Source organism: Halichoerus grypus, chromosome 14 (genome assembly GCF_964656455.1).
Source record: "Halichoerus grypus chromosome 14, mHalGry1.hap1.1, whole genome shotgun sequence".
Lineage (NCBI taxonomy): Eukaryota > Metazoa > Chordata > Mammalia > Carnivora > Phocidae > Halichoerus > Halichoerus grypus.
In genome coordinates this window covers 5,104,789-5,132,378 of record NC_135725.1, presented here as the reverse complement: position 1 = coordinate 5,132,378, position 27,590 = coordinate 5,104,789, and the positions used below count along the sequence as shown (strand labels likewise).

General features: G+C 40.2%; 1 protein-coding gene across 3 annotated transcripts in view; it reads right to left on the bottom strand.

The window, feature by feature from the left end:
- Positions 1 to 4,128: 4,128 nt before the first annotated feature.
- Positions 4,129 to 27,590, bottom strand: part of LOC118527586 (contactin-associated protein-like 3) — a 180,533-nt gene continuing 157,071 nt past the window's right edge. For 2 of the 3 annotated variants that reach the window (XM_078062282.1, XM_078062283.1), the window contains exons 17-24: positions 27,354 to 27,572; positions 25,100 to 25,339; positions 24,326 to 24,556; positions 22,963 to 23,096; positions 22,068 to 22,155; positions 11,338 to 11,568; positions 11,040 to 11,111; positions 4,129 to 7,051 (exon numbers count right to left, since the gene is read on the bottom strand). In XM_078062282.1, coding sequence (XP_077918408.1) covers positions 6,858 to 7,051; positions 11,040 to 11,111; positions 11,338 to 11,568; positions 22,068 to 22,155; positions 22,963 to 23,096; positions 24,326 to 24,556; positions 25,100 to 25,339; positions 27,354 to 27,572 — 1,409 coding nt within the window. In that variant the 3' untranslated portion in view covers positions 4,129 to 6,857. The remainder of the gene's footprint in view (positions 7,052 to 11,039; positions 11,112 to 11,337; positions 11,569 to 22,067; positions 22,156 to 22,962; positions 23,097 to 24,325; positions 24,557 to 25,099; positions 25,340 to 27,353; positions 27,573 to 27,590) is intronic. The other variant, XM_078062284.1, reaches the window with a different exon arrangement.

Here is a 27,590-nt window from a genome sequence, read left to right as displayed (position 1 = left end):
TCAATCAGTGTAACACACCACATTAACAGAATGAAGATCAAAACCACACGATCACCCCAATTGGTGCAGAAAAGGCATTTGACAAGATTCGAAATCTGTTCCTGGTGTACAGCCTTGGACCAGCAACCTTCAAAACCTGTTCTTTTTATTACCTTTGTCTGGCTTTGTTAACAAGAGTATGCTTTTTTTTACCCTGAAATATTTGGCATTACATTGGAAGTACTTACTCCTTGAGTAAGGGTAGAACTTGAGGCCACCCAGGACTTAGACTTTGTGAGAAGAGTTTGGACTATTGATGTCTGTGGTCCTAGCTGGGACTCTTCCTCTAAAGAGGAAATGGCCACCCAGTCCAATACACTCCACACAACCCACTGCTCAGGTTGTGAGGAAGAAACAGACCCGGAGGATAGCCTTCGCATGACTCTCTGTTCCCTGAGCCCTTGAACCCCGTAGAGGAATGGGTTGTGGGTCATCAGAGGTGTCAGGGGCTAGCTGTCTGCACCAAACACAAAGGGCTCAGCCCAGAATACCCGACATGATTTTCTCCCTGACAGAGTAGCCACATTTCACATGCTTATCAATAACCACATGTGGCTGGTGGCTACTTTTTTTTTTAATTTGATTTTATTATGTTATGTTAGTCACCATAGATTACATCATTAGTTTTTGACGTAGTGTTCCACGATTCATTGTTTGCATATAACACCCAGTGCTCCATGCAGAACGTGCCCTCTTTAATACCCATCACCAGGCTGCCCCATCGCCCCACCCCCTTCCCCTCTAAAACCCCGTTTGTTTCTCAAAGTCCATAGTCTCTCATGGTTCATCTCTCCCTCCGATTCCCCCCCTTCAGTTTTCCCTTCCCTCTCCTAATGTCTTCCATGCTGTTCCTTATGTTCCACAAATAAGGGAAACCATATGATAATCATATGGTGGCTACTTTTCTATCTTCGTAGAAATTTCTACTGAGCTGTGTTGCTTTAAAAAATTCCATTGATGAAGATCTTTATGGAGCAGACTTACTCACTTTTTGTTATCCAAAGTGTCTTCATTTTGCACTCCCTTTTCACAAATCTTCTCAGGAGTGTAGGATTCTGGTTTGAATGCCTGCATTTGCATATAACAAGGGAAGGGCGGTGCTTCTGTAATCGCAAGGCTTAAAAACCCAAGGTCATGGGGTCCTTCTCCTTAAATCTGATCTCTGTGTGCATTCCCAAAATGAGGTTGGAAATTGGGGTCTAGCCCCGCTGATTCCTGCTCCTGTAACTGTGAGCATCCCCTGATGTGGAGGACCACATCTGCTGCTCCTGTTACTTCCCTGTAACCATGGATTAAAAGTGGCTCCAATGTTTTTAGATGGATGTGAAATGGCAATTAACCAGTTACTTTCAGTTAATGAATTTTTCCCATGGGGCCTGAGATATCTGAATCAACTGTTTATATTGAAAAAAAATAGCCAAATAATCATTTTACTTTCCATTTCAGTTTACTTTATATATATATATATGAGATCTCCAAAGCATCAACTGACTCAACAGAAGCAGTAAATTATAATAGCACTCGCTGTGGGTTAAGGGCTGTGCTAAGCCCTTCCCATGGGTTGGTTCACTTTGTATTAGGAAAATAAATGAACACAATTAGCTTTAAACCAGAAATAGTACTTTGAATTCATTCTCTTAAAATGTTTTTTCCAACCTTGTCTTTAAAGTGGCCCAGCAATGACACAGTCCTCCCTTCCAACAGGATGCATGGGAAACATTCTTATACACACCCTGGTGCTCCTATATTTTAATAGATGGAAAGAACGCTCCTTGAGGGCAACTAATTCCATGTCTCGGGACAGAGAAATGAGAGACGTTATGGAACATCATGTTGCTGACAGAAAACAATGTTTGCTGTTTTGTTGTTTTTTTTAATGTCCGGAAATAATTCTGGAAGAACAATGGAGTCAGGGGATACCAATCTGAGAGACAAGAGCGAATACTGATTATCATGATAATTATAAGTATTTGGAACAAGTTGAGACTGTGAAGAGGCGTAAAGTAAAAACTTGATATAAAGGAGATAAAGGTAGCTGTTATCCAAACTTATTTTAGAAGTAATTTTGATTAGAATTAGATTGCCAATAAGTGGATTTTCTGCTTAAACAATTTAGTTCATCTTTGTTTCTAAGGAGCTCCTACAGGTTTATGCGTCAAAGTAGGAAAAGCTGGATAAATGGAACTATGATGAGTTTTAGAAAAAGTAAGTTCTGCACTCAAAATAGGAAGGTTAAATTGGTTCTGAGAATCACAGAAAATGACCAAGTAGATAACAGATCTGTTAGTGACATAAAGCACCATATGCGGCTATAAAAGTTCTATCTTAAGAAATGTCTTCAATATTAAGTACATTATGAAATCTCATTTTCCAAGTCTAAAGGCAAGTGCAGACCTGAGAAAGGGGCATATTCACAAAGGACATGATAAACTGAGTAAAGGGTCTCATCCTTTTAACATATATAATGATACAATAAAATGAATATATATCATTTTTTGGTCACAAAGGATGGCAAAGGTCTTACATTATCAGTAATTCTGAAGCGGAAGGTTTCATAGGAAGTAGCCCTTGAGCTTACTTTCCCAGCCGTGTGCTTTACATATGATGAATCCTGCCACACATCCTAGCCACACAGACCAGTCTTCCTAAAACCCAGTCTGTACTTTTACTGAAGTTACACCACGTATTATGGCTGATGCTCCAACAAAATGCTCAGCTGAAGCTACACCCCGGAGAACCTGGAGAGAAAAACAAGGCTCTTGCAACCTGACTTCACTCCTAATAACAGTGTTTCCTTGGAAAAAGCAACTTGGACTTGCTTCGAGGGCCTATGTGGAGGGGAAACGAAGATTGCATGGCAAGATAGTTAATGTCCCTGCTAACAGGAACTCTCTATGATCCTGAGAATAATGAGAATTGTTTTGTGTTGTTGTCGTTTTTTGTAAAAACTTGAACTTTCTCTGGACTTAAATTTGCTAAACCAGGGCTTATGAATATTTTCATCCCGCCAAAAAGTCGTAATACTCCTATGTAGGCTTAAGTAGCCCAAAGATCTATCACTAATAATATTTCTTTCAGCTGTAGTAAGTATTCTCAACGTGTACAGAATCCGTTAATGCCCTAGAGCTTGAAAATGTGCCCATGGGCTCCAGGGTAGCCATTTCCCCACCATTTGGAGTGCAAACCACTTCATGTTTATTACTGTCTTTCTAATTCTTCCTTCCATGTTGCCACTCATGATGAGCCAGGCTGGGGTAGAAGGAGACAGCCAGGATCCATTAAAGGCACCGAGGGACTCCTTAAACATGTTAGTTACATGGATTGCAAAACAATAGACTAAGCAATCCAATAAACATGTTTTCATTTACTATGGGTCCGTTGCATCCCCCTTGTTGGAAGACTATTTCAACATTCCAGTTGCATCATCAGAGCTAATTTATACTCTATACAGAAAACGCTTCAATCGTATTTGTCTTCCTTCAAGGCAAGAAACATGAACTTTATATTTGATTCTTAAAAAATCCACTGGAAATCATGGAACACTATATCTAAAACTAATGATGTAATGTATGGGGATTAACATAACAATAAAAAATTAAAAAAAAATCCACTGAAAACAATTATCTATCAGATGTTCTGTAAGGAAAGGAAACGAAAAAATTCCAGAAGTAGTGATTATCCTAGACACACAGAATGCCCCAATGTGTTTTTCTACATTGCTACATAATACTGGGGAGGTAGTGAAGGGGGGCTTTACTTCAACATGGAGTAAACAGGGGTTCTGAAGTTCTAGTCCCAATAATAAGTGTTAATTATGCACTATTTTCCTTTTCTATTTGAAAATAAAACTTGGGGAATTATTATCTTTTAACATTTATTTCATAGAAGGATGTTATTTGCAAACTGGAATTTGTATGTTTAGAGTGCTCAAGAAACCCAACTCTGGGGGGAAATCTTGTGCAACCAGTTTTGAGTATATAGTAAACATTCAACAAATAACTTACTGATTATTAAATTATTGTTCTCTGGTAAAGGTTTAAATATCTACATTCATAGGTGTTTTAACTTGTAATAATCAGTACATATTAGGTACTTTATGTTTTACTTTGTGTTTGATAATTTAAATACCATCACAAATGATATTAACAGAGCATAGTATTCTCTCTATATACAGTAGAGATAAAGCAGTACACACACCATAACAGAATATATACATTTGCACATTTTTTAATATTTTAGGGGAAAAACAATATAATTTCATAATTCAAATTTCATTCAATTTCTCTTAAAAATATTTTCCTAATTTAATTCAAAAAGGTTATTTTATTAACAAATAAGCAGGTAGAGTTTACAAATCAGGAAAGTGGGTGCAACATCACTGCAATTTGGTACAAATATTTTATTTTCTCTTTTAAAAAGAGAGCAGAATACCATGAATTTCACTATCTATAAATCTGCAAAACGCCAGCTATCAAAGTGATTAACATTTTCGGAACTTAGTATGATCATTTGTTAAAGTTGCAGTGATTTCAGGGTGTTAAAATTCAGCTATGCATTAACTAGAACCTATCATTTTTGTCTTGAATCCTTCTCCACTCTGCATAGGCCTTTTGGGAAAAAAAGTATATATATTATTCACCAAGGTAGGTTCTTCATATATTACTATATTGAGACCCTGAAAATCCTTCATTATTCACTTAAAGAAACTTCAATAAAGATATAGTACTGTGGTAGATTAACTTTGATCTCAGCCTGCTGGTTCAAGTCCTTATGTAATCCCCTCCTGCTGAGTGTGGGCAGGACTTAAGATTTGCTTCTAACCAACTGAGTTTGGCAAAGGGGATGGGCTGTCACTCCCATCACACATTACATTATATGAAACTCCCTCTTATTAGCAGACTTGCTCTAGAGTCTCTCTCTCTCTCTCTCTTTCTCTCTCTCTCTTGCTGGCTTTGAACAGAAGCAGGCTTCCATGAATCTTCCAGCAGTAAGGAACTGAATGCTGCCAATAACCATAAGACCAAGGATTCACCAGCTGAGTCACCAGATGAGGACACGCCTGGCCGATACTTCACTGCAGCCTTGCAGAAAACACAGTAAACCCATGCCCAGCTCCTGATCCACAGAAACTGTGAGATAATATATGGGTGTTGCATTAAGCCACTAAATTGTGGTAATTTGTTAAACCTCATAGAAAACTAATACGAAACCATAAGAAAGAAGGTATTTTTTTTGAGAAAAGACTTAGGATAGAGGATATCTTTTTCTGTTGTTTAAAAAAGTCACAGAAAAATAGGTATACACTCGAAGACTCGAAGGTCATAGCAAGGCTAAGTGTATGGAGTTCCGGGTGGTCCTGTTGTGGTCAAAGGAAGCAATCTAATTCCTGGCAGGCACATGGCAAATGGCATATCAAGAGTGTAGCACGTTTTATTTATAACTGGCTAGTGAGTGCAAATGGTAGGCTCCATGCAATTATCTTACGACCCCTGCCACATGAGTAGTTACTGGAACAATTCCCATGGTTAATACAAATTCTTTGCTCCCCTACTTTGCAAATATCCCCGAATATGAAACGAACTGGTTGATTTTGGGTACACTGATGGAAGCTGACTCCAAGATCCTAGATTCTTGACCAGAATGACAGATTTAGTTCAGATCCTACAACCTGCATTCTCCCTCAGCATAAGCATCCTTCCACTGATATTCCAAATGGTAACTAGACTAAGATGGTATTTCAGGGGATGGTTTGCCTAGATTGGTTCAAAATTTAGAAAAAGGAATGGAGAGCTTTAGTTCAAAATGTGACTTTTCCCAAGTAAATGAAAAGACAGTCGCAAGAAATCAAACTGTTGTGATAACCTTCAGAACAAGAGAACCACAGGACTGCAAAGAATAGTGACCTAATCACCCCACATTTGAAGGAAATAAGTTCAGGATTATATTTCTTCCCAATGGAATGGATGAAGGATACATTTAGTGTTAAATACAGAGTTTATACCTGGGCACAACTTCAGTTAGAAAATATACATTTTGGGGAGATCATCAGATGATCTTTACCATAATTTACAAAGATTAAAATGACCAATTACAAAGAAAAATAAGCGAAGTATTGCAGACTGGAATGCTTTACACGCTCTGCTACTTATGAATTTTTCTGTTCCATAAATGAACAGAATACTACAATTTCATAGCTGACATTCAGTACTCATTTCATCACTAAAAATGTATGCAAACTAACTTAAAAGAGACAAATAATAAAAACAATTGGCCAAAAAAATGGGTTTTTCTAGGTTTCTAGTGCATTTTTGGCCAGTGGGCTCTGGTTCACGGGAAGATGGAAACGCACTCGAAGACCATCCAAGAAGCACTTCCCAGCTTTCAAATGTCAGTAGGTGATCAATAAAGGAAGTAAAACAGATTTCCACGCAACACAAAACACTAGAGTCCAACTTTGACTTTTATAAACTTCCGTGTCTCATTTTTAAGAGAGTAGGGCCACAGCTCAAATCCTTGTTTTCACCTAAAACCCAAAGTCGTTACGCAAAATACATTTGAATTCTCGACGATCGGGCCAGAACAGTCAGAAACTGCCACACAGGGATTAACGAGCACACCTAAGTCACTTCTACATATATAGATCGTGAAGCAGCACAGAGCAGAGCCTCCCAGGACCACACTCGAGCAAGCTGATGGTGCTACACAGCCATCACGTGTCCCAGGGGGCCGGGAGGGGGTGGGCTTCACCCACTGGGAGCCCCTGGCTTAGCGAGAAACTCATCACGTCACCAGAGCCCTAAGTAAGCCACCGCGGCCCCTCAGAAGAAATATTCTTTCTGGCTTTCACTAATTGCACTTTGCACGTTGACCTCACTTTTCAGAGCAGTCTCAGCGTTGTCTCCGGTTTGGGGAACATGTGACTCATTTTTTTGGTATAACCATCTCTGTTGATAAATGCGTATGGCTATGGCAGTGATGCTGAGCAAGATAAATATCACAACCGCTATCACACCTAGTGAGAGAGGAGAAAGGAAAAATATAATCAGAATACAGACTTTGTGGATAGATAGACAGATATAATACAGATGTTATAAAACTTCGTTTACATCATATATTCATCACCAGAAAATTGGAAACTAGGCGGTATTAGAACACTGAGTTTGCTTCTAAGTCCGTACATCCGTTAGACACAGCAGTTTGATGCCTTTTTTGCTGAAGCTCTATCAGCTTGGCGTTCAGTTAATGCCCTCATGCTTAAATTCAGAACCACAGCGTGGCCTCTTAGGTCATGCCCACACTGCATGCTAATGAACAAGCACATTTTCATTATTTTAAAAGGATAGCGTGTAGAGCCCTGTCGTAGAGTAATTAAATGCTTACGTATAAGTATGTTAACAAAAATCTGGCGCTGATGTTCTGCTGACTTACCAGTTCTGCAGTGAGTATACCACTTGTTTCTATGAGGCTAAAAGAGTCTTAAGTGATCGCTGCTGCTGGGGGGCCATGCCTTATGTGAGATCCCCTTCAGTTGCTTGTGCATAGGGCCTGTGACTTGTTTTGAACCCACGAAATACAACAACGGTGATAAGCTCTACCGGGTTATGTGATTATGTTACATAAGACGGTAGCACCTGTCTTATGGGACTGTCCCTCTTCCTGCTGTCTGTAAGGAGGCAAGCAGTCACGGTGGGAATCCATATGGGAATCCCTACATGGCAAGGAACTGCAGGCAGCCTGCAAAAATCCAGAAGCTCTCGGTCCTACTGAATGCTGCCAACACCCATGCAGGTGAGGAGGGGGATCCTTCCCCAGAGGAATCTCCAGATGAGACCTCAGCCCTGGCTGATACCTTCACTGCAGGCTTGTGTGACCCTGAGCAGAGGACCCAGCTAAGCTGTGCCCAGACTCCTGACCCACAGAAACTGGGACACAATAAAAGTGGGTTGGGTTAAGCTCTAAGTGGGTGGTAATTTGTCAGGAGCAATAGATAACCGATATACCATCATATTAGAAATTTGTAAAAATATAGATACCATTCAGCTATAGGGAAAGTAGATCATTTGACATCTCCTGTTGGTAATGCTGTAAGTACCAAATGCATTAACTATGCCAGTGGTCCCCAAGTTTGACTGCACAGCAGACGATAACTCAGAATCTCTGAGTGGGAGGCTTGGACATCAATATTGTTTTAAAAGTTCCTCAGATTTTTTTTAAAACCCTGCCAGGCTTGGGACGGTCAAATGAGGCCTAGAAGTGTTTGTTCAAGTTATCATATTCATAAAGAATGAATGTTTAATCCATGCCAAAACAAGGAGGTACCAAAAAAAGCATCCACTAGTCAATATACTTTTAAGATGACTGACACAGGCATTAATATTCCAATTAGCAAATGTTAGAAAACACATTACTGTTTTGTTATGTGAATCAAAATTTGTGTTATAAAATGAAGATTCTTCACTATACTCTGGGACAGACATAAAGAAGCTAATGGAGCCCAACCAACTCGAAGCTTGGTTGGGTGTATTTGGTCACAGGGATTCCTGAGCAGGTGCTCAAGAAACTTTTGAAAGATTCTTGAATATTAATAGGTAGAATAATCATCACTTTCAACATATTTTGCATCTCACTTGAGAACAAACAGTAGAGTTGCTTTAATTACTTTTATGTTTCGTTATAGGACTTTGCTTTAAAGAGCTACATCATATCCAATTTTAGGGTCAGGGACAGTAACTCAATAACAGCAGATCAGGACACCTGATTACACAATTACTGTCACCATTATCCTCAAACATCCAGGATGTTATTACGTATGTAATTGATTACTAGCTTGTTTGTTTTGTGAGGTTTGGTAGGGTCCTAGAATAACCTCTGTCTTCATCCGCTATCTGAAGAGATGGAGATAATTTGAATAATGCATCGGATGCCTTCCATAACCTTCCTTTCAGCAATTCCAGTGTAAATGTGTTTGTGACAAGCACTAAGGTCTGCCTGCCTCTGTATGTATCTACACATCTGTCTCTTTCTCTATCTGTCCATCTACATGATGGCTCTCTTGGCAAGAAAACCCTGTGATGCCTGGTTTATTGGGTGTGAACGTTATTTAGGTGAATTCTCCTTTCCTATATTGTCCCCTTGGCTTGCAAGAGGAGAAGGTGATAAAGCATAGTGCAAAACATACAGAAATCCACCTATTGGAGTAATCCTTTAAACAGATCAAGTACTTTACATGTGGGTGCAGTCTGTGATCAATTTGACAAAGGGCTGAGAGTTCTACCCAGAATTCTACGGTGTGGGTCAATATACTTGGCAGCTGACAAACCACACGGCAAACGGCCACCGCACAGATAGAAGGCAGATCCAAGTGAATTGCAGGGGCCAGTAACCTGAGTTGTTACCACCGTAACAGCCCATGTGCTCTGATTCTCCATCCCGTCTATCAGGAGCCAAGTAGGATTTCTCAGGGGAATAATATTGGTGCAACTTATTTACTTTGTAGAACCTGCCGATGATATCTAACCAAACGCAATAAAGCCCCAAAGACCACATCTTCTGTTCTATCACCAACCTATCATCATTGCTCTCTCTAAAAATGGCACCAACCATGACATTTTGCATTTTGGGACTTTGATTCCTATTTTGAAAATATTAATCACACTTAAGTCGATTTATTTTAAGTCAGCTTTTGCTTTATAGCAAAGTCTTCTCATTAAAAATAAATGAGAATGGTTCAGGTTTAAGATTTGATTTCTATTTTAACACAGAAGTATTCCTTTTAGATATACATTATAAATAACATATATGTTTTTTGTTCTTGGAGTTGTGAAATCAGGGGATCATATACCTCATTCACTACAAAAATAGAAGTAATTGAGATAGGGAGGGACATGTTAACAGTCTTACATAGATTTGGTCAGGGCTTGAAAATGTCTGAATACCTTCCTAACAGTCTGGAGAAAATTGGCGTCTTGATGAACAGAGCGAAATGAGCAGATCCAATCTGACCTGGTGCACAGCCTGCCTGAAGAGTGCACACCCACTTGCATCCCCCAGCTTGAGGACTAATTCCCTTATTTGGAATAGCAATGAAATGGAGAGCAGTTCACTTCCTCCTTAGCAAGCAGAGTTTGCAACTGACACATTTCAATAATCTAAATAAATAAATGTAAATGTTCTCTGAATCATAAGGAGGAAACTTGAATATTCATTCTTTAAATCAGACCCAAATAAATTGTTTCAGAGAATACATTGGGAGATATTTAAGATGTAATTATTTTTACCTCTTCAAATATATATATAGATAGAAAATATAAATATATATTATATATGAATATATATTTAAATACATATATAGTTTAACTATAGGACTTTGCTTTAAAGAGTTATAGTATAGCCAGTTTTAATGTCACCTATATAGAATACATGTGACACTAAAAGTATATATATTATACAAATATACATGAATAATTTTATTTATAAATATAAATAAATATATATAAATCTAAGATAAGACTGACACCAGAAACAGTTTTGTATATTTATGTTCAGAGAAATCTTTAAGTTTTCTATCTTTATATTTACGAAAATGACAATTTGCATAGTTTAGGTGCTTCTCTCACCTGATGTTTTATTTTAATATTATTTTTAAAAGTTTTGGGCTGATGGACTGAGAGGTCCATGGCTATTTTGAATCGAAGAAGTAAAGGTGACTACGTCACATATATACACACATATATCCTGAGAAATATGAATGGGTATTTTCAAATGAAAAGCCTTATTATTCCGTAGTTTGGCAACTATCCTTTTAAAAGCCTCTCCGTGGAACCACGGGTTGCTTCCACTAAGCGCCTGCAGATGTTGACCTGGGTGCAATCCCATCAAGAACATCAGCGAATGTGCGTGGCCTGCCATTGACCTCGCACATCGGCGCGGACTCTCAGACACTTTCTGGTCTATGCCAACAGTGACAACAACAAGGACCGGGTCATTCACAGCCCTGTTACCTCCGATGACAGCAGAGTCACTTCTGTCAGCATTAACTAAGGGTTCTCCCCCATCTGTTGGTCCAGAACCACCTACAGTAGAAAGAGGGAGAATGACAGAGGCGAGAGGGAAGGAGGACTTTGGAGACATTCACAGACATTCCACAGAGGAGCAGAGCATTGCGCTGCTAGAAAGGAACATGGGACCAGGACCAGACGTGGCCAGGCGAACCAGCAGAGGGCTTTGGACAGCTCCGGGACGGAGCCCGGCGGGAGGACCGCGGGCGGCGAGCGCGACCGCGGGCGGAGGGGCACGCACCTGCGCCACCTGCGAGCGGCCGGGTGGCCTCCCGCGCCGGGGCTCCGGGCCCCGCCCCCTCCGCGCAGCGGGACGCGGCGGTCACGTGTCCGCGCACGGTGACGGGGGCGGGGCCGCCGGGGCGCAGCGCAGCCTTGAGCGGAGCGGCGGGGCCGAAGCGCACGGCCGACAGGCAGCCGGTGAAGCCGCGCGCGCCGGCCCGCAGCGTGTCCGGGTCCGCGCCGGGGGGCTCTGCGGGCAGAGAAGGGGCACACGTTAGGGCGCGGGGGCGCAGGCCAGGCGGCGTCTGCACGCTGGCGACCAGCCGACCCTCCCTCCGAATCCTCTGGCCGCTACGTGCGGCCTGGCCTGGTGACCCGCGGGTGCCAGCTCTGCGTGTGCGCAGATCCCTGGAGGCAGCCACGCCGCACAAAGGAATGAAATCCTCTGCTAGTGCGCTTTTCAAATGATCATCCCAACATTTCGTAACAGGATCTGTGGCCAGTAATCTAGGTGGTTACAGTGAACTGTCTCCTGAGCTCGGGGACAGCAGTGCTCTGGGAGTCCCGACCGCAGTTCTGATCTCGCCATCTACACTTGGGTCTGGCTCACTGTTCTCAGCCCCGTAGAGGCCGCTCCCTAAGCGCAGGTGTCACGGAGGAACCCCACCGCCCGCTGCCTTCCCCCCTTCACCATGGTGGTCTCTGTCCCCTCTCCGTGAGTCTAGGCTTGCTCCCCATCGTGGCCCCTGCCCTCCCTTGGATCCGACCGAGGTTGGACAGCTAAAGAACAGCAGCGACGGACCCAGGAGAGCAGAACATCCATTCCTTCCCTGCGATGACGAGTAGTTCCTGCAGTGCACTTGCCCAGTGCGCCCCAAATCTGACCAGGGGCAGTTAAGTGCAGGCTGCGTGTGTTTCATGGATGCTCAGGGAAGCCACCTCAATGTGGGGACACTTGGAATCTGCTGTCAGACTTCCTCCCTGCTTGGGTGTGTACACTAGCTGGTCGACATCTTTTCCTGCCAACCGTAAACAGCAACCAAGAATTTATCCAGTGGCTTCCACAGGCTGGACACTGGGTGAGGTCTTTGGCAGAGGTGAGAATTTAACGCTCACAGCATAACACCATGAGTGCTTTTATTCCTACTGGAAGCTGGTAAACATTAGATTTTAGAAAACCAAGGTCTTTCACGTGGGGCGACCTGGATCCAGGCTGGCTGCAGTAACCCCCTTTTCAACAGGATATTATCTCTTTTATTCTGTCAGTATCTTTTGGACATATTCATAATTGCTCGCATTAAGGGACAGGTAAATGGGGATCATTATACTATTCTTTCCACTTTAATGAATGCATACACCGTCCATAGAATATATGTATAGACTCTAGAAGTGTTTTTTTGGTTGGCATAATAGCTGGTCTTTAAGTTCACCCTGAGAATCTCAGCTGTGATCCAGTGTATCTTAATGTTGTAGTTAAACTCTTGGGGGACAATGTTTGTTTCCTTTGAGTTTTTCAGGGGTACTGTAAGAGCTATGTAAAAGACCTCTAAAAGCAGCTAAAATTAGGGGCATGTTTACATTGTTATAATCCTAATAAACAACTCTCTGAAACATATAGCTATCTCAGGCAGGTTGATCATATGAGGCGTCAAGCAGCTTTATGTATGATGAATTTCAGCTACATTCTTATAGTGAAGTAAAGCAAGCTTGAGACAATTAAATGATTATATTAAAGAGTTCTTTTGGGACGCCTGGGTGGCTCAGTCGGTTAAGAGTCTGCCTTTGGCTCAGGTCACGATCTCGGGATCCTGGGATTGAGCCCTGCATGGGGCTCCCTGCACAGCAGGGAGTCAGCTTCTCCCTCTCCATCTGCCCCTCCTGCCCCCCCCCCAGCTTGTGCTCTCTTTCTCAAATAAATAATCTTTAAAAATAAAAAAATAAAGAGTTCTTTAAAAATCACTTAACTTTTTTTTTTTTTTTGCATTCAGACTATATATATTCCATAAAGAAAGGCAACCTTGCTTGAACATACTTGAGAAAATGTCAAGAAGAACTAAAAGGGGAAAACACGATAATAGTAACATAGGACTTCTACAATGCGAAAATACTCAAAAACAAAACAGTTACAGGCCAATTAAAAGCCTCAGCCGCTGAGCAAAAAGAGGGACTGGACAACACTTGCTTTTCTGGTCAAAGCCTGACATGAACACTACCAGGCTAGGGTCACAGAACAAATCCTGGGCAGACATTTATCTTAATTATTAATTGGACTAATTTTGTCAAATTTATTTTTTAAAGATAAATTTTAAAATGTCTATAGGCAGTGCTATTAAGAAAGAAACATCAGTAGAACATATTGCAGTCAAGAATTTGTACTTGACTTTTATACGTATATATGGATTGTGGGTATGGACGTGTGTGGGTGGGCTTTTGTGCCCACCTAGCCTATTATTAACCATGTAGCTGTAGCCGTGACTTTGTATGCTTGTCGGGTGTCGATATACATCGAAGGGTTTACTGCTCAGCTCACTGTTGCCTCTTGCCTTCATATTTTCCATCCTGAGGTCATGATTGTGATTCATTTTTTGACTGGAATAATTCTCTAGTATTTTCCTCAGATGGGATGCATGGTCAATATTTAATCTCCATCCTTCCTTGTTATCCAAAATATCTTTTCTTAACCTTGTCAAATACATTATATATTAGATGCTTGCGTTCTGGCTCATTTCTCAGCAACGTTAACCATAATCCACATCATTTTTTTATCCCGCTGTAACAAATGAGAAGTTGGATGCTGATGCCAAAATCATTATTTTTTCATTGTAGTAACTTCTGTCTAGAAAGTTTGGAAGATTTTTCTCTGTGGGTTTTGCAATTTGGAAATTTTCCCAGTTGTATGTCTTTTTCTCATCAGAATTGATGAGAATTTCTCATCAGCATTCTTTCAATCTGCAACTCAGGTTTTCCTTTAGCTCAGAGAAATTTTTTTTTAATGCATAATTACTGTCTTTGCTTCCAATTCTGTTTCTGGATCTCTAATTATTCCCGTTAGGTTTTCTCTTATTTTCCCTCCTAATTTCTCTCTCTAAATCTTTTTTCTCTGCAATTTGAGATAGTTCCTCTCTATAATATTACAGGCCAGTGTTTGAGGATAACCAGTGATGATTCTTGCCTTCAGATGACCAAGTGAAATCTTGAAAAGCCATATTTACTTTAACCCCCAGAATTGGTGTGTGCATGTGTGACTTTTTTCAAATTTCCTTGAGTGCCAGTTTTCATCCTAGTTGTGTCCTGTCTTCTTTAACAGCTCTATTTTGATGTGGGAATTGTATTTGTTGTCTTTAATCCTCCTCCCCCTTTCCTTAGGGGTGACATTATCTTTTTACTTGTTTATTTATTGGTCTGCTAATGAGGACTTCACGGTTGGGGATCTTATACAATGGGGGGTCCTGGCAAGGGGGAGGCTGCAGCCTTTCTGCCCCATACCCAGCAGCGGACCTGCAGGCTGATCCCCTAACCCCAAAGTGTAGGAAGAAGTCTTTCTCCCTCACCCTCACCATGGTAGAAGGAATGTATCCCAATCATCCAGTCCATCCTCCACTCCACAAGGGGCACTGAGGATGGGCACAACCATGCTGAGCGGTGTTGACTTTCCCTTTGGAGGTCAAACTTTTTTAAATTCTAGATAAATGACACAATTAGAAAATGAGTAGTAGAGGGGCGCCTGGGTGGCTCAGTCATTAAGCATCTGCCTTCGGCTCAAGTCATGATCCCAGGGTCCTGGGATCGAGCCCTGCATCGGGCTCCCTGCTCCGCGGGAAGCCTGCTTCTCCCTCTCCCATTGCCCCTGCTTGTGTTCCCTCTCTCACTGTGTCTTTCTCTGTAAAATAAATAAATAAAATCTTAAAAAAAAAAAAAAAAAGAAAATGAGTAGTAGACAGACTTGTCCAGTCTATCTTTCCAACAATTCAGAGCTGCAGGGACCTGATTTTTCAGAGTTGGAAAGAAGTGAATGAATTATTCCTTCTTCCCCAAAACACATGGCCACCATGCACCAAACTCTCCCAGCACCTGCAGCTAACACCTGAAAAGAAATCAGGGATACTTTGGGACCCTAGGTGCTTTGAACAAGCAATGCCAGTGGGTACTTACTGGAAGACTAGTCTTTAGTAAATAATACCAACTCTTCATGTAATGACATGTGAGCCGTCTCCACCACTCTTTTACCCGACAAGGTGATACCGTCAGAACTCTACACAATTGCTGCTCTTAGTTCCTTAGTCCTTTTCAAAAATTGTTCAGCCCCTCCCGATGTGGCCCTGCTCTGTCTCAGCAGTCCTGAACCCTGGGCCCTTCCAGTTCTCTCCCCCCTATCTCCCATCACACCCTGTTCTCGAACAAACTCATTCACATGTCAGAATAAACGTCCATTTATGGCTCGTCACTCACCTCTTCCAGCTGCATGTGCAAAAGAAATAAATCTCTAATAGTTTTTTTTATTATTATTGAGATACAATTCACATTGTATCATAAAAGGGTCACATAAGACTGACCCTTTTAAAGTATACAATTCAGGGAGGTTTTGTATATTTACACAGTTGTAAAACCATTACCAGTATCCACTTGCAGAATCTTTCTATCACTCCAAAAGAAACCCAGTACACATTAGATTCCATGTCCCATTCCTACCCTTCTCCAGCCCTGGGCAAACCTAAACTTTCTGTTTCTATGGAGTTGCCTATTCTGGACATTTCATACAAAATAAATCATACAGTATGTGACTTTCTGTGTTTATCCTTTTTCATTTAGCATAATGTTTTCTAGATTCATCCATGTTGTGTCCTGTGTTGGTACTTTATTACTTTTTATGGCCAATATTTCATTGCATACCAACGAAAGTGGTATACAACAAAATACTGGCCATAAAAAGTAACACTATACCACTTAGTCGATGGTCACTGGGGTTATTCCCACTTTGGGTTATTAGTGGAGAATACTGCCATGATGATTTTGTGTCTGGACATACGTTTTCGGTTCTCTTGGGTTTATACCTAGGAGTGGTCATATGGTAACTCCGTGTTTAACTTTCAGATAAACTGCCAAACTATTTTTCCATAGTGGCTGCACCATTTTACATTCCCATCACCAATGCACAAGCATTCAAATTTCTTCACATCCTCCACAACACTTGTTACTGTCTTTTAGTGATATCTTGTGGTTTTGATTTGCATTTCCTTGACGGCTAATGATTTTGAGCGTCTTTTCATATTGGTCATTGGTATATCTTCTTCGAAGAAATGTCTTTGATTTTGACCTTTACAGATCTTTTGACCTTTACAGATCTTTTGACCGTTATTTGTCTTTTCGTTTAGTTGTAAAAGCTCTTTATATACTCTGTACAAAAATTTCTTATGAGAGACATGACTTGCAAATGGTTTTCCTCACTTTGTGGATTGCCTTTTTATGTTCTTGGTAGTGTCTTTTGAATCACCAAGGTTTTAATTTTGATGAAGTCTGGTTTATCTATTTTCCTCTTACTGCTTGTGAGAAACCATGATCTAACCCAAGGCTTTTGGGAAGCCTGACCCGAGAAACCATTGCCCAACCCAACATCACAAAAATGCACAACTGTAGTTTGGTCTAAGAGTTCTATAATTGTAGTCCCCCCCGCCCCCCATTTAGGAGTATCATCCATTTTGAGTTAATTTTTCTAAATGGTGTGAGGTAGGGCCAACATTGCTTTTTTAACCTGTGGATATCTGGTTGGCTCCGTACCATTTGTTTAAGAGACTATTCTTCCTGCATTGAATGGGCCTGGCACCAATATCAAATGTCAATCGACGATAAATAGTTTTATTTCTTGACTCTCAATCTATTCCATTGGTCAATATGTTTATCCTTATGCCAATACCACACAGTTTTGATATCCATGGCTTTGTACCAAATTTTAAAATCAAGGGTGAGACCTCCAACTTCATTCTTCTTTTTGAGATTGTTTTGGCTATTTGGAGTCCCTTGCATTTCCATATGCATTTTGGGATTAACTTGCCATTTGGATTTTGATAGGAATTTTGTTGAACCTGTAGATCAATTTGGGGAGCACTTCCATATTAGCAATATTAAGACTTCCAATCCATGAACATTGATGTCTTTCTATTTATGTAAGTCTTCCATAATTCCTTCCAGCAATGTCTCATAGTTTCCAGTGTATGTGTCTTACACCCCTTTTGTCAACGTTATTCCAAGGTATTTTATTCTTTTTGATGCTATTTTAAATGGAATTTACATTTCAGTCTTCATTTCATTTCTGTATTATTCATTCCTAGTATATAGAAATACAATAAATTTCTATGTATCAATCTTATATCCTTGCTCAAACTGTGTACTAGCTCTAATAGCTTTTCTCAAGGATTCCTTACAAGATCACGTTCTCTGCAAATATAGTTTTGCTTCTTCTTTTTTGTTCTGGATACTTTTTACTCTTTTTTTTTATTGCCTAGTAGCCCTCACTCAAACCTGTACTACAGTCTTGAACAAAAGCAGTGAGAGTATACATCCTTATCTTATTCCTGATCCTAGGGAAAGATTTTCATTATTTTCCATTAAGTGTGAAGTTAGATGTGGGGTTTTTGTAGATGTCTTTTTTCATGTGAAGAAGTTTCTTTCTATTCCTAGTTTGTTTTTCATTATGAAAGCACAGTGGATTTTTTTCAAATGTTTTTTTTGTGTCTATTGAGGTATCCATGTGGTTTTTGTCCTTTATTCTATTAATATGGAGTATTACATTGATTGCTCTTTATCTGTTGAACCAACCTTAAATTCCTAGGACAAATCTTATCTGGTCATAGTGTATAACAATTTTTCTATGTTACTGGATTAGATTTGCTAATATTTTGTTGAGGACCTTTGCATTTCTATTCATATTGCTGAAATTTTATAAACTTTTTGTGTCTTCCACTCCATGACTTTCCTCCTAAATGAGATAAATTCTTAGGCAGAGCATAGCAAAGACAAACATATGTCACATAAGTCAATGGAGTTTTTAATATCTAAACTGTTGTCTGTCCATGAAGGTATCAGTAGGTAATTTCCACAAATTATTTATTACCCAGTTCTCATATATGGAGTTCCATTTCAACATATGATCCTTCAGTGGATTTTCTTTCCCCACACTAAAAATTGACCCACTCTGGTTTATCTGCATGACTATATTGATTTGAACTAAATTCAACCTATGTATTCTTTCCCAGGAGGAAACAGAGTGGCACATCTTTATTCTGCACACTTCAACACAGATTTTTGTTTTGATATTTTGGGGATCTTTGCTGTTGTTGTTTTTTCATGCACAAAAGACAAAATCAACAGAATATCATTTATACAAAAGTCTTCAGAGAAATAAAACTTAGTAAAAATGCTAGGGCACCTCACTGGGTTGTTGTATTTTAAAGCTCTCATACTTTAGGATTAAGGCCACGTCCAAGTCAAGACTAGACAGAAAATTAGAAATCTAATGATTTGCATTTAAACTAGGATTTTACTAAAATTATTTTATAGTAACTGGGAACACTTAACCTGAGTGGTCATCATTAATAAGACCACTGAAGAATGGGAAGAACAAGAGCAGCCTGTTAATTTAGAAGATGATCCTGAACCATTTTTCCCAAAGCACATTAGGGTAAATAATAATAATGATAAATTAGATTCATCATAAGCACTATTTTATTTTTTATATTCCCTATTATATTGCAAGTGCCTTGAGGGCAGGTACAGTATGTCTTGTTGCTAAGCATTCAAAATGTCCAGGGAAATACAAGTGTACATCAGGGACCACCAAAGCATTTTTAATGAATGGATAGCTCTTTGAGTCAAAGTAGCTAACCAAAAATAAGTACTGGGTATCTTGCCATGGTTTGAGACAACTTTCTTTGGAAAAATTAATGGCTCTTTATTAGCCAGTCTGTTGGTCTATTTTACTATCAGTTTATGAAAGGAAGCTCAGTTTATATTTTCCAAATCTGAACAAAAAATAGTAGTCTATTCATAGTTACTCACTGGTAACTAGAAGCTATCCTGAAATAAAGTTATCCAAAACATGAAAAGTTTTATTAGCCTTTGATCAAGATGAGTACCTCTAGGTACAGATGAAATGAATATTTATAATTTTATTAGATTCAATTTCTTCAGGCAATAAACTTCATTGCTGAATTTCAACTTCAATTTTTATAGCCTGAGAGAGATGCTTTTGACTATACCATTCTTGAAACATTAACATCTTCGATTCCATGCTATTGCCCTCTATATATTAACTTGTAGGAAAATAAAAATTTATATGATAAAATGTATTATTCTCCTTTTTTAATTAAAATGATTTCCTTTATATAAGGCATTTTAGTTATTAAATCAATTTCCATAATCTATGGCGTATCTTTTTACAGATAATAAATTCAAAGCTAAATTGTCTTTAAAAATATTTCTTTGTCAATTTCACACTTCCTGATGGCAACTTTTCTACCTTGAGTCACAGACACTTCTGAACCTGCCTCATCTCTCCTGTCAGAGGCTGGAGTCACTGACGACAGGCAGCTGTGTGGGTGTGTTCCTTTTGTTCCTTGACCCTATCTGTCCTCATGGCTGGGAAAAGAATGCACACAGACACCCGCTCCCACAAGGAAGGGGGGATGACACTGCTGGGGGCAGACGGGGTCATCTCCCCACTCACAGACCTCCCCTGTATGGGAGCCCAGCGCTGAGGTTTGCACACCCCTAAGATGATCAATTCCTCACTCTGTTCAAACCAAGGATAGTAACTCTCCGTCGGGCCAGAGACTGGAGCTCAGCATCAGATAAAAAGGGAGCAAATTCTTTTCCGCTTGGATGTTAAAAACAATTATCTTATTCACCTGACAGCCAAGGACAGGGTTCCATCCCACTGTTCTGTGAAACTCAAAGTGGGCTTTGAATTTTTAGGAACTTCATAATATCCTCCAGCTAAATGTATACTGTTACTCTCATGGGTGAATGCCAGAGGAGGAGCTTATTTCTTTCCATTGTTCTCCCAGTTCTTGTGGTTTTCTATACTATGCCACTGTTTTAAATAGAATAAAAAAATCTACTGGGTGTTGTATGTAAGTGATGGATCACTAAATTCTACACCTGACATTAATATTGTACTGTATGTCAACTAACCAGAATTTAAATAAAAACTTGAAAAAAAATAGAATAAAAAATCTACTAATACACAAAAACATGGATGTCCAGAAATGACACATTAGAGACTGAGATAGTCCCCCTCCCTCTCCGATGGGCTGCAATAGCTAGAAACTTCTCCCAACGCTCAAGGGGAAACAACTGTTCTCATTTGTATTTCTGTGCTAACTGCTCGATGACTATTCTGCACATGCAGAAGGGACAGGAACAATGAGCCACACCAAAGCACCTGCAGCGCAAGCTGCTTTCCTAACAACACATCGTGGAGGCCAATTCTTTATCCACCTTAAGGCGTGATTAGAAAGCAGGACTACCACTTCAGCCTGAAGTTGCTATTCATCATATGGTGCTAAAACTATATTTTCACAGCAAAGAACTCCGGGACCCTCCTTAACTGGCTTAACCCGCACCTGTAACTGCGCATGACCAACACGGAGCTTCCATTTATGCTGTACCATCTAAACGATGCGCATTTGTTTTTACCTTTTACAAGGGGCACGCTGGGATTTGTCACATTTCCTCTGAAAAATAAGAACTCATCATTTTATTGCCCATCATCTTTTTGAAAAATGTGGTCGTTTTAATAGTTACTGTGCTTCTCACTGTATTTTGAATATCCGCCCATGTGCTGTCTCTAAATCTCCCAAGTTTGTAAGATGTTATATATGGGGGGGGAGTAGAAGAAATGATCAAAGAACCAATGTACAAATGGCTGAAAAGGTAATAAAGATTCCATGAATTATCTAGGACTAAACAGAGCCAGATGGGTGTCACGTACCAGAGCAGGAATAATACACAATACCACAAGATTTCTCCCATATAACTTTAAATATCGATAGCACATACAGTTTACATATAAAAGATCAAAAAGAAAAGATACCTTTCAAAATTTATTTTTATTTCAATTTAATTCAAGGGGAAAAATAAAGGCATAAATAATTTGATGCCTAAGTAGTATAGTATGCTTTTACTCTCCTACTTTAATGGAGAATAACTCAGAGCCATAAAGAGTGTGTGTGGGATCTTCAGGTCCTGACTTTCCAAGAGTAGTTGGGAGCATTGAACACATCTCAGAACAGGGCCCGGCCTACCGCCCCACACGTATTCACTTGCTAAAAGAAAATTAAGTCTTTTCTCTTCTTCTTGTAAATATAAATCTATATTTATCATTGAATGATTCTGCATTTGACCCCTGATTAATATATAATTTGTGAACGTGACACCTGCTTTAATTTCGCCTTTCCTCAATTGTTAGAAAAATACCAAGTTTCATTCTGCTTGATTGCCAAGGGAGAGGGTAAGTGTGGAGGAACTTCTCAGGGATCACTCTGGCTCACCTACAGACAGCCCTTCCTGGTGATTACAGGCACACTCACACAAAAGAGCAGCTTCTACCTTGATTGTCACTCACTGGGAAACCATGAATATGACAAGGAGCTTCTTTCAGCACGATGAACGCTTCCTGTGTTTGCAACCTAACACTTCTGATCCAAGTCATGGGGCTGGGGGAGGTGGGGGGACGACGCTCTTTCTGACACTTACCTAAAATTGTCCCCAACATAAGGGATTTGACAGCATTGAATTCTGTCCCTGATGACAGGATGACTTGTCTCCTTGCATTCTGGTTAACCTATTAAATATTCCACGAGAAGCAAACATCAAAATAGAGAGCAGTTTTGATGATAAGAGAATGAGAATCAGAGGGAGACCAAGAAAAATGGTAAAAATGAGCCATACATTCGAGCTATCACAAAGGTTAAAGGAGAAAATGGTTTCATAACAATTTTTATAATACCTCAGATTTCACACCACCCCATTGCCTATTCTCTTCCCTTTATTTGTCCTCATGGTTTAAGGATCTGTAATTGGTACAATCCACAAAGGGATGCAATAAGCTATTTCAAACCTTAAACTTTTACTTATTTCAAATAGAAATTAGTAACGCGAGCAGCAAAAGGTATTATTCACACAGATTCAATATATAAAGGTTATTCTTCAAAACCCAGTGACAATGAATAATTTAAACACTGCTGCTTTTAAAAAATGTATTCCCACTTTAAGCAAAATCTTGCTTTTCCCTTTGTGTTTACATTTCTGCAGGCCTTGCTTTTTTTGTAGTCAGATGGGAACAGGTTCCCATTGGGGTATCTCCAGGAATCGCTGGGAGAAACTAGACAACATTCCCCTACTGCTAAGGACAGCTTGGTATTTTAAGTGGTCAAATATTAATAAGAACCTTGTCAGCCTCTTGCTAAACAAACAAACAACATTGCTCAATAAAACACTTTAGCTACTTTTTCTGTCCCCAGGACTTTATGGGAAGACTGTGCTGAATATTTATCTCTTTTACTAGGATTTATTATCAAAGTCTTGCTGGAGGTCATACACTAAGTGTCACAAGTTTGGTTACTGTTGCCTTTGTGAATCTACCCCTTACCTCTACAGAGACCACAGCTGCTTCTCTGTGAATCTTCACCTGGTGAAGCTGCCCATCGGCGAGGTTTTTAAAACCAAAGTTAAAAACATCAGGTTCCTGGTGCCTGTCCAGCTTATACCTGATCTGCAAACTTCCTAAAGAAGACAAAAAACGACATTTTTAACTAAAAAGGAATTTTATAAAAAACGTCAATGCAGGTTTTAAAGCACATTTTGTTTTTATTTATTTCATATAATTTGAATTTATTGAGCACTTGCTTAAGGACACCAATAATCCCTGTTCCTGGAAGAGTGATCATTTGTGTGCTATTCCGGGGCTGAATTCAGAATCCAATTATGCTATTTAAAAAGTCAAGACCAAATGGTCTTTTTCCAAGTTCTTCCATTTTCCTTAACTAAAGGAAAAACTCTAAGTTAAGCATATGAGAACTCGGAGCTAGGCTCGAAGTTAATTATTCATGGGTATTCATAGTATTAAATGGTAAAACCTCAAGCAATATTGCATTAACATTCAGTTTCTATAAGCATCACTTCTTTTAATGTGACTTATTTTAATGCATTTTAATGTATTGCTGACATTTGCATAATGAAATTTTTTTTTTTGCACAACCAGAATTTTTCTCCTAATGTTTCTGCCATAATCAAGAAACAGAGGAAAGACAAATGATTTGCTACAATACCTAAATTTCCTGATGTCCTTCACAGATATGCCCACTATCCCATAACTCCCATACTGCCTGTAATAGATCCTCCGGAACGTAAGTCTCTGCCCTTCCTCCCTGTGAAGCAAGGTTATAGCTTGGTTTAATCCTCCATCTTGAACAGTCTTGGAAAGACTTGGTGGCCATGGGTTGGGTAGCTCTCATCCCACTTTTCTTTGTATGTAGATATGACATGAATGATTTCTCAATCACTGATGAGTAAAGAACAATCATATTCATCTGATCCTTAGGAATAGTGGATTTTAGATAGTTTAATATACTTCTTTACTTCACTCAAAAGGACGAGGAAATATTTTCCATGTACAAAACGAGATATCTTGTTTCAAAGTCAATTGCAAAACTAATTTATTCATGTACAGAAGGAAAGACTTCCCAGAATAGCAAGAAGCATAGCTGCACATCAAATACCTAAAATGATCAAACTTTCGTGGGAGAAATGTATCTGAAATGTAATCATGGAAATGTTAACTTTAGTGATAAACACTTGAGGTTATCATGAAAAATAAACCACCCCTGATAGAACGAGAATTGCAAGCCATGCAATTGTGTTTCCTCTGTGTAGTTTAACACCTAAAGGGTCCTCCTCATTGTGGTCCTGATTTTCTAATTCAGTCTTCTTGTTCTTACAGTCTCGACACTCACCATTGGGGGCAAGGATAATGGACAGGTACTCCTCATAGAAGGAGCTCACATAGAGGAGTAAGCTGGGCGTCCCTGTGGTCCGGAAGCTCAGTGTGGCCATTTCGCCGGCCAGCGTCAGATCCTCATGAAATAAAGCTGCAAAGGAGCTGGAGTTCTTACTGGAGGTGTAATTAGAATGTTCTTGAAAGTTGTAGATAACTGATGAGCCAGTTCCAAAATACGCAGAAATCTCTGGAATGACACTCATTTTTGTTATGTTAACACTATGTGAATGCAAGGCTCTTCTCTACGTGTATTTACACACTATCTCTAACCCTTAAATATCTCAAGAGAGAAAACAAGAATGTCATGCTTTACTGGGTGTTTTTAAATTTAAAAATATTTCAGATTAAAAAAATAATAAAATATGGATAAAAAGATAACTTATCCCCATGCATATTCGCATGACATAGAACTGAGTAACGATATTTTATTATGGCCCACGAAATGCTTCATCTCAGATTTACAGAGCATTAAATGCCGAGTGTAAACATACACTTAGAGTTACTGTTCTCCTCAGTGTTGCATCGATGATGCTGGATCCAACAGAAGTCCTCACGAGCTTCTCAAGAATAGAATCATAAAGGGACGAATTTGGGAGAGAAACAGCTCTACTTTAGCCAATCACAGAGAACTGCCTTATCCTTCCTTTACAGGGTCAAATGCCAGAAACACAAGGCGAGCAGCCAAACGAGGTGCCTCCCTGTCCCCGTCCTGCTTGCAGGGCACACTCACCGCTCTCGCAGAATGGCCCGTCATACGCGGAGAAGGCACAGTCACAAGCGACGCCCCCGGGTCTCTCTCTACATCTCCCTCCGTTGCGACACAGGTGTCCGTAGCTGCTGCAGTGTCCTGAGCACCCCGGCTCCACGCCTGGTGTCATCGTGGCCCTTTCTTCCAGGTCCAGGGCCAGCCCGTTCACCCGCAGCGACCGAATGCACCCCAGGAAGCCTCTCTGTCTGGTGGCCGTCCCGCCTACAAGGGAAACACTGCAACTGCAAACATGCTCCTGGGTGTCTTGGTGGCATCTCGACTCCACGTCCAACTGAGGCCGTACTGACAAGGTCAAAAGAGCGACCCGCCGAAAGTTTTATGAATGCATACAAGTTTGAAAACATAAGCTGATCACATATTAAGAATCATCAAATGATATTGAATAAACCATTGACAAAAATATTTTTGAAGATGACCTTGGTAAATATTTATTCTAAAAATACTTCTTCAAGTGATATTTAGAAAGATTTGTACACTTTTACATTGGTTCCTTCATAAAAAAAAAAAAAAAAAGACCCATCTATCCTTTTTAGAGTTTAAGTCTATAAACTGTGACATGCACGATAAAGTTAGGTAGTTGAAAATCTTTGCAATATAATATATATTACAGATTTGTAATGCGCAAATTTATATATAGCGTATATATTTTATATATAATATACATTATAATTTGTATATGCATTTGTTATATATATTTTGTTACATATTTGTTATACATTTGTTATATAGATAACAAATTGTATATGTAATATCATCCCTTCTTAGAAGCGCTCCCATTAACAGCCCTGTGAAAAGGAATTGAGGAGTGGTCAAAGAAAGCGAAGGCAGAGGGGTGATATTAAAACCTAGGCCCCCAGGCCTGCCTCGCTCCAGCCTGCGAGCTCTGAGGTCAGGCAGGGTCATAGTCACTGAACACTATATAGCTCTCTGTCTTTCTATCATGTCTCACGTGAGCCTGATTTCAAATCTGGGAGCCCAGGGATCACCTGGAGTGCTTGCTAAACAGAGTTGGGGTTCATTCCTAGGGATTCTGACTCGGTGAGCCTGGGGTACATACACCAGATCAGAATTTTCCACTAGCTTCTCAAGCTCTAGAAACATTATTTCAGTGGGGATGTCGATTCTAGGTAGGTGTTCATGCACACTTTTTTCCTAGATGATCCTCAGGATTACAAATCAGAAAATAAAATTGTTTCATTTGATTCCCAGTTTCATGATTTGATGGGAAGCCTTGAAGTGGAGTTTTATGTACCATGGGTTGTACACACACACACACACACACACACACAACACACACACACACACACACAACTCCCTGCACTGCACTAGCCCCCAGATGCCGTGGATGTCCTCTGGCAAAGCAGACTGCATGCTAATCTGTGATTTATATCAGTTTTTAATTGGACTGCATCCTTATTTACTTGAAAATACATGAGAAATGACCAAGTAAGAGCTACCTCATTGATCTGCTTGGTTTCCAAATTAGAATAGAGTTGTCTGAAAAGTAATGTAGCGAAACTTATCTTTCCCTTTGAGAAAAAAAAAGTATTAAAAAAAATAAGCAAGTAAATGAAAAGGAAGACTTCCACTACCTAGAGCTTTAATCATTGAAGAGTGGCAGCAAGGATGGAGCCAGCCCGGGTTTGAACCCGGCATTTGCAAGGCCTGAGCAGCAGAGGAGGGCGGCGCTGGTCCCGTGGGGCACAGCCACGTGAGTCCTCCTGCAGTCTGTGTTTGGGGGCGGGGGGACACTGGAGAATTCTGTCACAGTCACATGGCAGGTTCCCCAACTTCACTGAGAAGTGAAGTGGGAGTATTGGATGAAAATTGCTAATCGTTTTAGAAACAGTATTGATAAGAAGTGACTAAAACAAACGCAAGTCATCGATACTATTGAGTGCAAGCCTGGGAATCCATCCACCAGGGATTGGATTTCTCTTCTATTTGAGTTTCTAGACTCAGTCACTTGATCTCTCTGAACCTCCATTATCTCATCCGTGAACTGGGAAATCTATGGAAGCAATAATCCCTAACAACGTTCTATGGAAACTGTATTAACAATAATCTATGGAAAGAGAGGCTGACTCTTGCGTGAGCTCTTGGTACACGGTGCGGCCAGAAGCGATGTGCACTTGCGGCCATCACCGCTATACGCTTAGCATCTTCTCTGGGTCTCTCCGTCAGCACAGTTCAGCAAGAGAGCGTCCACACTCACCCACAAAGAGCTGGCTGTTGAGCTGTAGGCGGGCATGCCCGTCAGGGGGTGCAGGTTGCGTCTTGCTGGGGAGCTGATCCACTTGAAGCGATGCCTCCTTCACGTTCCTCTCTGCCCTCACGTGGTGCCACCGGTTGTCGTTAAAGGGAGTGGGAGACCGCACTGTGACCTCACAACGCCCGTTCCCCACATCAAAGGAAAAGGTCACTTCTGCAGGAGCTGCAAATACAGATAGGA